The 13,081-nt window shown below is 34.7% G+C and overlaps 1 protein-coding gene across 1 annotated transcript in view; it reads right to left on the bottom strand.

The window, feature by feature from the left end:
* The window catches only part of DNAH7 (dynein axonemal heavy chain 7), a 285,950-nt gene that overhangs the window by 258,081 nt on the left and 14,788 nt on the right, over window positions 1-13,081 (bottom strand). Inside the window, exons 3-5 of the mRNA XM_020993533.2 lie at window positions 12,393-12,495; window positions 11,287-11,437; window positions 3,406-3,484 (exon numbers count right to left, since the gene is read on the bottom strand). Of these exons, the coding sequence (XP_020849192.1) occupies window positions 3,406-3,484; window positions 11,287-11,437; window positions 12,393-12,495 (333 nt within the window). The remainder of the gene's footprint in view (window positions 1-3,405; window positions 3,485-11,286; window positions 11,438-12,392; window positions 12,496-13,081) is intronic.

Raw genomic sequence — 13,081 nt, 5'->3', positions numbered from 1 at the left:
TGAGTTTAGCACTACCTATCCTAAATAATCATAGGATCATTTTCACTAAGTAGATATCTTTACTGAACAAAACTTAATTTTCAGAGAATAAGATATGCTTCATAGAATTTTAAAATTCTGTAATTTTTACCCTTAATTTATGTAATCTTACGGATTTTTTTCAAATCCAAGGTTTTGTAGAAATCAAAACTCCTTGCCTTGGGCAATAACTGAATTGAAAAAAAAAATAAGATGCAGGACTGGTATTTAATACAGCACAAGCTGAATTTAATATAGAAAGTTGTATGAAAACTCTCTTGCATACTATCACTTTAGCATCCAAGTTCAGAGGTAAATTTCTAAAATGTATTTTTCTTTATTTCATTAAATATTTCCCAACTACATGTTAAAATTTTTAACAATAATTTTTTTTAATTTTGACTTGCAAATTCTCTCCCTCCCTCTAGCCTTTCCCTCCTCCTTGAGGAGTCAAGCAATTTGATTTCAATTATACATGTGAAGTCATGCACAACATATTTCCACATTAGCCATGTTGCTAAAGAAAACACAAACACTAAAAATAAAGTTTAAAAAAAAACATGCTTAAATCTGTATTCAGAATTCACCAGTTCTCTCTCTCTCTCTCTCTCTCTCTCTCTCTCTCTCTCTCTCTCTCTCTCTCTCTCTCTCTCTCTCTCTCTCTGACAATGAATTGCATTTTCCCTCATGGGTCCTTTGGAATTGTCTTAGAGCATTGTCTTGATCAGAATAGCTAAGTCTTTCTTTTTAAAACTTTTTTCTCTTTAATATTTTATTTTTTTCCAGTTACATGTAAAAACAATTCTTAACCTTTGTTGTCTTTACAATTTAGAGTTCCAAATTCACAACTGATCATTGTACAATATTACTGCTACTGTGTACAATGGAGAGTAGATAAGTCTTTTCACAGTTGGCCACCCTTACAATATTGCTACTACTGTGTACGAAGTGCTCCTGGTTCTGCTCACTTCACTTTGTATGACTTCATATATGCCTTCCCAGGTTTTTCTGAAAACATCCTGCTTATCATTTCTTAAAGCACAATAGTATTCTATCACAATCAATTGGTTAGCCATTCCTTAATCAATGGGCATCCTCTGGATTTCCAATTCTTTGCCACCACTAAAAGAGATGCTATAAATATTTTTGTACAAAGAGGTAATTTTCCCTTTTCTTTGACCTCTTGGAGATACAGACCTAATAGTGGTATGGCTGGGTCAAAGGGTATGCATAGTTTTATAGCTCTTTGGGCATAGCTCCAAATTGTTTTTTCAGAATGGGGGGCTGGATTGGGTCACAAAATCCCGTAAACAGTACATTAGTTTTCCAATTTTATCTATATCCCCTTGGTCATTTGCCATTAGCTTTTTCTGTCATCTGATAAGTGTGAAGTGGTGCCTCAGAATTGTTTTAATTTGCATATCTCTAATCAGTAGTGATTTAGAGCATTTTTTATGTGATTATTTATTGCTTTAACTTCCTTTACTGAAAACTGCTCGTACATATCTTTTCATCATTTATCAACTGGGAAATGGCTCTTATTTTTTTAAATTTTGGCTCAGTGTCCTGTATATTTGAGAATGAGGCCTTTATCAGAAAAACACTGCAAATTTTTTTCCAGTTTCCTGTTTTCCTTCTAATTTTGGCTACATTAGTTTTATTTGTGCAGAAGCCTTATAACTTAATGTAATCAAAATTATCCATTTTACTTTCCATAATTCTATCTCTTGTTTGATCATAAAGTCTTTATCTATATATCCAGTAGATAAATTTTTTCATGCTCCCCTATGATACCAAGCTTACTTGTGATATCACTCTTTACATCTAAATCATTTACCCATTTTGCCCTTATTTTGTTATATAGTGTGAGATGTCAGTCTATGCCTACCTTCTGCCAAACTGCTTTCAAGTTTTCCCAGCAATTTTTATTAAATGTTTAGTTCTTACCCCAAAAGCTTGGATCTTTGGGCTTATCAAACACTAGATTACTATGGTCATTTGCTACTGTAATGGTCATTTACTAATCTATTTCATTGATCTACCACTCTTAGCCAGTATCAGATTGTTTTGATGATTACTGCTTTGTAATATAATTTGAAATCTAGAACTGCTAGGTCACCTTCATTCAAATTTTTTTTTCATGGATTCCCTTCATATCCTTGACCTTTCATTGTTTCAAATGAATTTTGTTACTATTTTATCTAGCTGTATAAAATAATTCTTTATAGTCTGATTGGTATGGCACTAAATAAGTAAATTAACTTAGTTGAAATTGTAATTTTTATTATATTGGCTTGACCTATCCATGAGCTTTTAGTATTTCTCCAATTGTTTAGATTTGTCTTTATTTGTTTTGTGATTGTGTTTATATAGTTCCTGGATTGGTCTTGGCAGTAGACTCCCAAGAATTTTATATTGTTTGCAGTTATTTTAAAAGGAATTCCTCTTTCTGTCTCTTGGTGCTGGACTTTGTTGGTAGTACATAGAAATGCTGATTATTTGTGTGGGTTTATTTTATATCTTGCAATTTTGCTGAAGTTGTTAATTGTTTAAACAAGGTTTTAGTTGATTTCATTGATTTTCTAGGGCTCTCTAAGTATATTATCATATCATCTGCAAAGAGTGATAGTTGTATTTCCTCATTGCCTATTTTTATTCCTTCAATTTCTTTTTCTTGTCCTATTGTTATAGCTAGCAATTCCAGTACAATACTGAATAATAATGTTGATATGGACATCTTTGCTTCACTTCTGATCATACCGGGAAGGCTTCAAATTTATCCCCACTACAGATAATTCTTGCTCTTGGTTTTAGATAGGACTATTTATTGTTTTAAGACAAGCTCCATTGATTCCTATGTTTCTAGTGTGTTTAATAGGAATGGATGTTGTATTTTGTCAAAGGATTTTTCATTTTTAAAAATTCTAATTACTAGAAACCATTTTAAATATATAAGTAATTGAAAACTACCAATGTATAAGAATAAAGCAATCCATGATATTTTGCTTATAAGTGTAAATTTATTCAATGATAACAGTAAACAAGTCAACTACATGTTAAATTTTCTAGTACCTTTTACTATACATCTAAAAGGTAAAAAATAAGTTCTTATACAAGGAAAAAAAATTTAAATGATAAATAATGGAGGCTGGTTCTAACACAAAGGAAAACAGTCAGCTTCTTACTCCCTAACCTGGTATCGGAAAGCCTCTGTGCTATACAGGTAAAAAGAAGAGGAAAACTATTTACATGAACAAAGCAATCCTATGTACACCATTCTTCAGTTTGTGCTACCAGAGCCACACAGGTCCAGCAAGAAGTCTGCATATATATTTTCAAAGCTTGCTGTTTTTCTCAAGTCTAATTATCAAGAAAGTAGTCCCTTACCAAAATGTCTTTCTCTATAGCACTTGGGGCTGTTTGTGCTTCATCCACTACAGCTTTGTCTGTGGCACAGTCTTGCTGCCTAGAAAAATCATGTAAACATGCTATTCAAATTGATATAAAATGAAAGATGGAAATGTACAATATTTATCTTGGAATATAAGCCAAAAGTAAAAATGAAATCATAGCTGTGATTTTGTTTAAATCATAAGTAAAATCTATACTCAAATATATACATACACACATACACACACACACACACACACACATATCTGAAATTTACAGTATGGGTGGCATATTTCTCCAAAAACAGTTTCCATATTCCTCTAATCATATCTCATTTAAGGAAGTAAAGGAAATATAGAATTTGTCCAAAAGTTCACTCTAAAGCTGGTTATTTAGAACTCAGCGACACATGTTCCCAAGATATCTATTCCCCTCCCCCTTGAATCCCTACCTCCAAGTGTGTACTCCTCTGGCACACTTAGATTCTGAGAAATAGTAAGTTCTTCTCTCTTAGTCCTCATTTCTTCCATAGTGTATTCCTTTTTTATTTCCTTTTTCTTTCCTTTCTTAAAACCCATAAAACAGAACAAAACCATACTCAGGCCTGGTGTTTTTCTTTACTACCTATGTAACTCTTGAAAAAGTGGAATTTTAAAGGGAAACATCTGGTTTTTTCCCCCAATCAAAATGTTAGCCCTTGATCCTTATTTATCCCATTCTAATATTTCAATTATATTTCACTTCCTACATTTCTTGTTTCCTGTCTTTTCATTCCACAGAAACTATGAAGCTCAAGTTCTGGTAAGTTCTACTCTGTTAAAAAGGCTATGAATATGGTCCTACCAATAAACATGGATTATTTTGAGATGCAGCTTATCCAAGTAGTATAAAGTTGCTCATTATCAAAAGGATGATCATACAGTGGTGGATTCTTCATCTATATAATCTACCAAACCAAAAACCAAAATATATGAAAGGTCCTTCAGTCCACGTGGCCCACTTCTGCTTTTGCAGTGTAAGAAAGCACAAATACTTCATTTAGACTATGTGTAAATATTAACCTAGTTACAGATACTCTGAATGTGATGTGCTTATTCAGCAGCATACATTCAAACAATCTTCACATTCTCATTTTGAACAAAAGTAAAAGACAAAAAGGGTGGCTCCCAAGTTCTCTTCAGACATTCAATTGCTAAGTAAGGTGCACATAGTGGGGGATGACAAATAATGGATTTGGCAGAGTTGGTGTATTCTTATATCCAAAGACAACAATAAATATAATTTCACTTATTCATCTGTTATTGCTGTGATCATGATAAGAATTTATTTATTTATTTTTTAATTTTTAGGTAATTGGGGTTAAGTGACTTGCCCAGGGTCACACAGCTAGTAAGTGTCAAGTGTTTGATCTGAGGCCAGATCTGAACTTAGGTCCTTCTGACTTCAGGGCTGGTGCTCTATCCACTGTGCCACCCAGCTGCCCCCATGACAAGAATTTACAAAAACAAATCATGTTAAGATAATGTCAACATGCCTATGTTTCATCATCTGGAACCTGATAAGCACTATATAAATGTTGGTTATTATTATTATTATCATTATTATTGCTATTATAGTTTTTTCAGAGAATGAAGAGGTAGAAAAATTCCATAGAGAACTATAATAAGGTCCTCCATCATACAGTAGCATATACATTGATAGTCAATTATCTCATCTACATCATACCTACTAACTGTGGTATTCCCCAAGGCTCTACATTGGGGTTTATGGCGTGTTCATGGAGCACTAGCACCTCTTGTGTGAGGGCTCACCAAGCCCTTTTCAGTGGTGCTCACCCAACTTTGGTCTCTACCTTTCCAATCAACTCTCAACTGTGGCTCCCAGAAGCTGTAGCACACACAGAGGCCACACCCTGGTCTTGGCAAATGGGCTAAGTCAGGTAGGGTAACCTATAGGCCTCAAACCTGTCAGTGAGTTAGTGGGATGTCTACCCAAGTATATGAAGATTTCCCCAGAAGAATGGGTCAATGAGAACAATTTGTTCCAAAGGCCATGAAGGAGACTGAAGCAGTCACTGTGGAGCACTTGGAGCTTGGTCAGATATCAGAAACACAGAGGTCATCCACTGCATCCCAGGACATCTCCAGTGATCTTGACTTTTGTCTTATTACCAGATTTTCATGACTGGAGGAGAGAATAAAAGACTTTGCACAACTCTGTCTCATTTAAATCCAATTCACTGGCAAGTCAAGATATCACCCAGGATGTCACTAGTCCTCTTCAAAATGGATAAATGAACAACATTCAGCTCCAGGAAAACTTAGGCTAGTGGAAGCCTATAGATAACACTCTCAGATGAGTCCAAATGGGTTCCTTCCCTCAAAGGGAAAAATTAGGGACAGGCAGACAGAAAAATATACAGTAACTGATGGATCCACGAAACCAAAGGAATTCTACAAATTCTTAGGTGAATCCTTATCTAGCTTACTGGAACACAGTTAAGTGCTTAATAAATCCTTTTAATTGACTGATAGCATACTCAAATGTGACTGGGGATGTTTATGCTGGATTGGCACATTTTAAAGGTCTTGGAACTAACTGATGCTGCCACATAGACCCAACTTATAGCTCTGGATATGACTCTCTGCATCATCTCTGCTGATCTACACATTATGGAGACCAGAAAAAGGTCTGAGAAACTGAGCATAAAAGAAAGCTGGTTAGCATCAACACCTTTGTAATACAGCGTCCCAAAAGTCTTAGGGATGTTTTAAGTCGCTTAAAACATCACTAAGTTTATTGGGACACCCTGTATTTTTGTATTTGTGTACTATCTATGGTTTACTGACAATAAATCCTGTTGTAAGATTTTAGGACTATGGAGCTGTGTGTTTGTTTCTTGAGATGCAGAACTGAATTACTACCTAATAAATTATTTTATCTAAAATATCCAAGGGGTTAAATTTCCTTAGACACAAAGGACAAAACATTGAGAGACAGGAAAAAAGGAAAATACTAAAACAGAAATAAAGTTCGATAACAAAGGTATTATAGGGATTAAAGGAAAACTCTAACTCAGTTTTTAATGGTATAATTTTTAGGAGATGAAGGCTCAATTAGGAAAACTACAGAGCGACATCTAGGGCTCAAAACAGAGTAATAAAAACAAAATAAACAAAATTGATTGAAGCAAAATTGATAACAAATAAATTGATAACAAATAAAAAATTAAAGAACAAGTTCATGAAATAAAGGAAGAAAGGAAGGGAATAAACATCTATGCCAACTATGTGCCAGGCACCACACTAAGTGTTTTTTTGTGAGGCAATTGGGGTTAACTAAGTGCTTTTTACAAATATTCAACAACCTTGTAAAGCAAGTGCTATTATTATCATGATTTTACAACTGTCTGAGGCTGGATTTGAACTCAGGACCAGCATTCTATCCAATGCACCACCAGCAGTCTCTAATAGAGTGCTAGGCCTAGAGTCAGAAAACTCATCTTTCTGAGTTCAAATCCAGCCGCAGACACTTACTAGCTGTGTGACCCTGGGCAAGTTACTCAACTCTTTTGCCTCAGTTTCCTCATCTACAAAATGAACTGGAGAAATGGCAGTATCTTTGCCAAGAAAAACCCAAATGGGGTCACAAAGAGTCAGACATGACTGAACAACAACAAAAGTTTTTAAATATGAAAACTTTCATTGATAGATAGATATCACACATGTGCTTTATAGCTAAATGTGTCTATCTTCTAAGTACATAGGTATTTACATGTTTTTTCCTTCCTTAGGATGTGAGTTCCTTGAGGGCAAGGATAGTGATTTTGACCTCTTTGCATCCCCAAGCATTTAATAAATGCTTGTTAACTCACTGACTGGCTTTAAGGCACTTCAAAAGAGGAGTTTGGGGGAGTTAGCTCCATTTGGGGTATGTGATCAGAAATAATGTCCCAGGATAAACATAAATTGAGAAACAATATATAATCAGAGAGAATATAAACTGCTTTAGCATGGGGAAATCATAACTATGAAACTACAGAATTATAAAGACAAAAAAAACATATATGCAATAATCCTTCCGGATTACTCCTCCATATTGTACTTTAATTCTTCTCTGCTATGAGGGTGTAACACTCCATAAAGCTGCTTCCTCTTTCAAGTAACTCTCTTTCAGTATCAAGTCCATCATCAGGTGTCTCAAAATGTTTCCTGTGTGGTGGTAGTTGTTATCATCTAATGGCCAATGGCCTAAAACCCCCTCAAACAGATTAAGGATTTATTTATACTTTGTGGTGGGCCTGGAGGAAAATTCTTGAACTCCAATTTTGCCCTTTGTTATGACACACTGGATCTAAATATGTGAACTTAAGTGGGAAGGGAAATTCCCTGCCTTTATACACATGCAAGTATTGAGAAAGGAAAAAAAAAATTAGTACTAATTAGAGTATCAGATTTTTTAAAAATGACAAAAATATTAGCAAAATATAAGACATATGTACAGCTATAAATGGAGGAACTTCAATAAACCAATCAGCAAGCATTTATTAGGGACTCATTATGTATGCTGCACTATGCTAAGCACTGGGGATATAAATATGAAGAACTTCAAATAAATAATAGGTTCTTAAACATAATAGTAACTTATAGCTATCTATAAGTTTGGTAAAGCAGATTTCTTTAAGTGAAACCAGCTATACTCAGATGAGAGAACTCGTTTCCTGTAGTGAAGAATACACATTTTTCTCCAACAAGTAGACTGTTCTTTTTATATAACTACCTTTGTTTTATAAATAGCCATCTTTCTTTTTGTTATTGTTTCATACAATATGACTTTAAATAATGTTTAGCTTATGAATGCTACCCTATAAATCTGTATATAAGGAGACCCTTATAGATGCTGAGGGTAGATTGCTGTCCATCTTGCAATCTGACTGGTCACCTTAATAAATGGGCACTTGCTTCACTTCAACTCTTTACTGCTATTATGTGACCTTGGCCTCAAGAAACTAGAGTAGTGAGTGATGACCCCCTGGAGTCCTGGGGACTGGTGGAAAAAAACCTGTGGAAGATAGTGTTTGACATGAATCTTGAAGGGAGCCAAGGATTCTAAGCAGAAATGAGGAGAGAAAGCATTCCTGGCATAAGGAACAGCCATTACAAAGGCATACAGAAAGGAAATGTAGTGTTATAGGCAAGATATAGAAAGTAGGCCGTTATGGCTAGATCATAGAGAAGACAGAGGGTAGTCAAGTGAAAGAAAATTGGAAAGGCCAGAAAGGAGGACAGTGTGAAGAACTTTATGTTTGATAATTGTGTGATTGTGTGTGGTTTGTCCTTCTTTCTTGAGGAAGACCATAACATGAGGGAGATGAGGACATGACTGTCAAGTGAGTTTGAATTGAGTGAGGGAGGGCTGTACAAAGTCACCAGCCTCACTTTCTCCTCCACAGCCATTTGGTTCCAGTGGCCAGATATCAATTAGGATGACTAGAGATAGCCCAAGATGCAGTGGGAGACCTCGGCCCTTTTAAGCTAAGGTCTTTTCAGGTTCTCACTTTCAGTGAGGCAACACCCATTCAGAGAATAGCCTCTTTAAGAAGTGAGTCAAGGAATGACCCCTTTAATGAAAAAAAAAAATCAAACTGGGAGGGGAAAATCCTCAGGGTTGCTGGCCAAAAGAGAGCTTAGGAGGGTCCAAAAAATAACCATTCAGTACTGCTTGGGCAGGAATCTATTGTTGTCTAATCCATGAGATTCAGAGTAAATTGGGTTTAAGGCAAGGAGGGGCAGGGAGAAGGGGAGATTGTCATTACTGTTTCAAAGCACAAATAGAAGATAGCATATATGGTAAACATTTTATTGATTTTCTTTTCAAACTGTAGAGAATCAGAAAAGGGAAAAATACACAAATAAATATAATTTTTAAAATTAATAAATCTCCACATAATGCCATAAACCTCATTTTAAGCTATTTTGGAGGCAGTGATTTTAAGCTTTTATTAGCTTAAAACACCAGTTCCCAGTTTTCTCAATAATTTAATGTAATGACATTTCTTTCAAAGTCATCTACAACTGTAAAAAAAAAAATCTCTTAACTAATATTCTATATAACATGTTTATAGAATGTTTTAAAAAATCCACAGCAAAAACTCATCCACATAATATCTATTTTGTTACATTTCAAGATGAAGTTAAATAGAAAAAGAATAAGTTAAATTTAATGCAAATTGTGGCAAGATAACTCATGCCAGGCTTTATTACATGATTGTGATGTGTTTAAAGAAGAAATTAATCATGCCTGAATTTATCCTGACAACTAGAAAACTGTGAATATCCTCAATCAGCCACTAATATTCAAGGACTCTATGTGAAACAGAACTTACAGATGTATTTGAAGGAACTGTGTTGCAACCAATAATATAATTTACTCAACAAACAATGGCGTAAGGTTGCCTGCGTGAGGCAAAATGGCAGAAATTTGTCTTTGCTATTTTCATTTTTCTTTCTCTTTTTGTCCTCATACTCTCTCATCTATTCTAAAGAGGTAGCGGGGAGATTCCATCTTTTATATAAAGCTCTTTATATCACCTCATTTTCAGCATTCTAATTAGAGACATATCACCAACCACAATTCAAAACTCATAATTTCTCTTTCCTCTCTTTCCCCCTATCTCAACAATTATTTTTTTCTTCTAACTCCTTCCAAACTCCACTACTACTATCTTCTATCCCTTTTCTTCCTCCTCCCCCATCCAACTCACTTTCTTCCATTCTCTTTCATTTTCCCAATATGGATGACAGAAACAAAATTATAGGGACAAAAAGATATGAAATAAGGAAAAAAGAAGATATTGTCCAGTATTTGTTTCTCTTAAGGAATACTTTAGTCTTTAAGAGAAGTTTTTTTAGAGATTATATCACAGACCTAGAGCTGGGGGAGACCTTAGAGGTCATCTAGTACAGAGATGTCAAATGCACTGTAGGCAGCATGCAACCTGCAATGCTCCCGAGTGCCATAAAACCATAAATTGCTGCAAATTATCAAAAATCAGTGTTGCTAATGCTCTTCTGGCCACAATAAAGCATGCTTACATGCCTCTACTGTCCCAGCTTGTCCTGTGCAGACATCCATTGCCATCTCTTTATGTTTCAAGTCAGAGAATATCTGCAAGTGTAATGGGTTTCTAAGGAGAGCAACTATACTGGATCACATGGTTGTACATATACAAATAGTGGCATGAGCCCTGACAAAATAAGTAGTCATTACACTTCAATGTCAATAACTTCCTGAATTCTTCAATGCTAATGCCTTCCTAAGAGTCATGATAAACAACAAAATAAGGCACAATGAGGCTAGTAGATATTAAGCAAAGGCTAAAGAAAATAGAAGGAACATCTCTCCTGCTCTCTGAAAGCATCTCCAAATAGTCTTCCTCTTCGGCCAGGTCCTTCTCATATTGCCACTCTTCCTACTTACTAGCCCATCAACCTCAGCACACATGACCTCCAGGTGGTCATATTGAAGAAACCTGTGCTAGGATCTCCCATAAGCCTCTGTGGCCAGAACCAAAATTCACACAATTCCTCTCATCAACCAACACAGAGCATTATGAGATATTTAGGGTACCCACACCTCTTAGGAGTTTAACTATGAATTACTTAGGTTTGAATAATGCTGCCACAAATAATGAACCCTTATACACTGAAATACATTGAAAGCCAGATGCTAGCATGTAATGCTTATATGCATATAATACCTGATGATAATGTATCCTTCACATACTTTCACATCCTTTGGTTTTACATCTTTAAAAATTTGCCAAAGGTTTCAACTACTTTTGACTAACAAAAACAAATTTATAACAATTCATGGGACTTACATAAGATGTTAACAAGAGCACTTCTAAAATGTTCACGTTCTTTACGGGGATTTTTGACTTTTCCTTTTGGAGATGGTCCAGCAAGATTTTCATCAAAATGGTGTTCCCGTTTTTTGCCCTTTTTTGCTACATGCTCCAAGTATTCCGCTTAAATATATACAGAGAAGATGGTTACTAAACAATGACACTTGATACATTTAAATATTCTGAACAAAATGCCATTTTGAAAAGTAATTAACAGTTTGATAATATGTAAGTTAATACAAATAAGTCTTTTGCTATCACATTCAAATACTTTTTACTTTTATCTTTCCACAATTAAAATCTAATCTATTGCAAGAAAAATGTTACTTAAAGAAAATGCACAAAATGCAATGGGGTCTGTAGAGAGTAACTATACCACATCACATGGCTGTACATGTTGTATAAATAATGGTATGAGCCCTGACAAAATAAATAGTCATTATTCTTCAATGTCAACAACTTCCTGAATTCTCCCATGCTAATACCTTCCTAAGAGTCACAATAAACAACAGATTAAAATATGCAAAAAAAGGAAACAATTTTCAGTGTTATCTACATACTATTTTGTTATGCTTAAAATCTTTCAAATTTAAAACTTCTAAATAAAACTATAAGACTATTTCAGAAAATACGGAGAACCATATTTACTCATTACTTCTAGACTTAATATCTGATGAGCAACAAGAGTGAAAATAATGGAACATGTTTTCATGAACTATGACTTTTAGAAAATTTTTATATTTTTAAGTAAAATCCCTCTAAGGAAAAACTCATCCTAATTTTTCATGCAAAGAATATTAAGATATGTAAATTCTCAGAAAGCTCTGTTTGCAATGTGACTAAGTAGTATCGCAAATCATGGTTCCTAAAATAATAGCTTTTATGGCATTTATAACTATCTGAAAAAATTAATAGACAGGATCATTTATTTCTTGAGAGAAAACATTTAGATGGATTTTCTTAATTAGGTAAAATTCCATGACAATGACCTAATTTTATTACTTTATTGACCATATTTTACATCATCTTTTTATCTTGAGAAATTTCCTTAAATATAAGTTAGAAATGAGGATCTTACCAGGATCTCGTTCATTTTTAAGGACATAGTCTTTTTCATCTTCCTCATTTGCTCTCAAATGGAATGAAGGAGCTGTCTGTTGCCATTGGGGCTTAGAACTTACCTAAAAACAATGAATAAAATCTTTAAGAGAAGATGGTATAGTTATGGGTTTATTTTAAAGTTTCCATAAAATCATCATTTGAAAAATCTCTTCAAAACAAACTTAAAGTAACTGAAACTGACAGCAGTACTGGAAGAACAGAACAGACCTTCTAGAATCAAGTTATCTATGTGAAAGGTGTAAGACATATTACCAAAATGACTGCAGTTGGTACAAACGAGTAAGGCTTTAGGACCTAAAAGAGCAGCATCAATTGCTGGCATTTGTATCTTTTGGACTTCCATATATGGAAGCCGTCCTTCTTAGGGTATCTAGTGTAAATGCGTCCCTCAATATTAAAGCTCCTAAGCATTTTGCTGCTAAAGTTCTAGAATTCCCCTAAACAGCTACTGCTGATCACAAAGGCAGCTAAGTGGTGCAATGAATAGAGCACTAGGCCTGAAGACTGGAAGACATCCTCCCAAGTTCAAATGTGGCCTGAGACACTCACTGTGTGACCCTGAGCAAGTCATTTACCCATTTTCCTCAGTTTCCTCACCTGTAAAATGACCAAGAGGAGGAAATGGCAAACCACTCTAACATTTTT

The sequence above is a fragment of the Phascolarctos cinereus genome, unplaced genomic scaffold (genome assembly GCF_003287225.1).
Source record: "Phascolarctos cinereus isolate Bilbo 61053 unplaced genomic scaffold, phaCin_HiC Scaffold_726;HRSCAF=1367, whole genome shotgun sequence".
NCBI lineage: Eukaryota > Metazoa > Chordata > Mammalia > Diprotodontia > Phascolarctidae > Phascolarctos > Phascolarctos cinereus.
The sequence above is the reverse complement of the archived record's forward strand: the minus strand, read 5'-3'. Positions and strand labels throughout refer to the sequence as shown.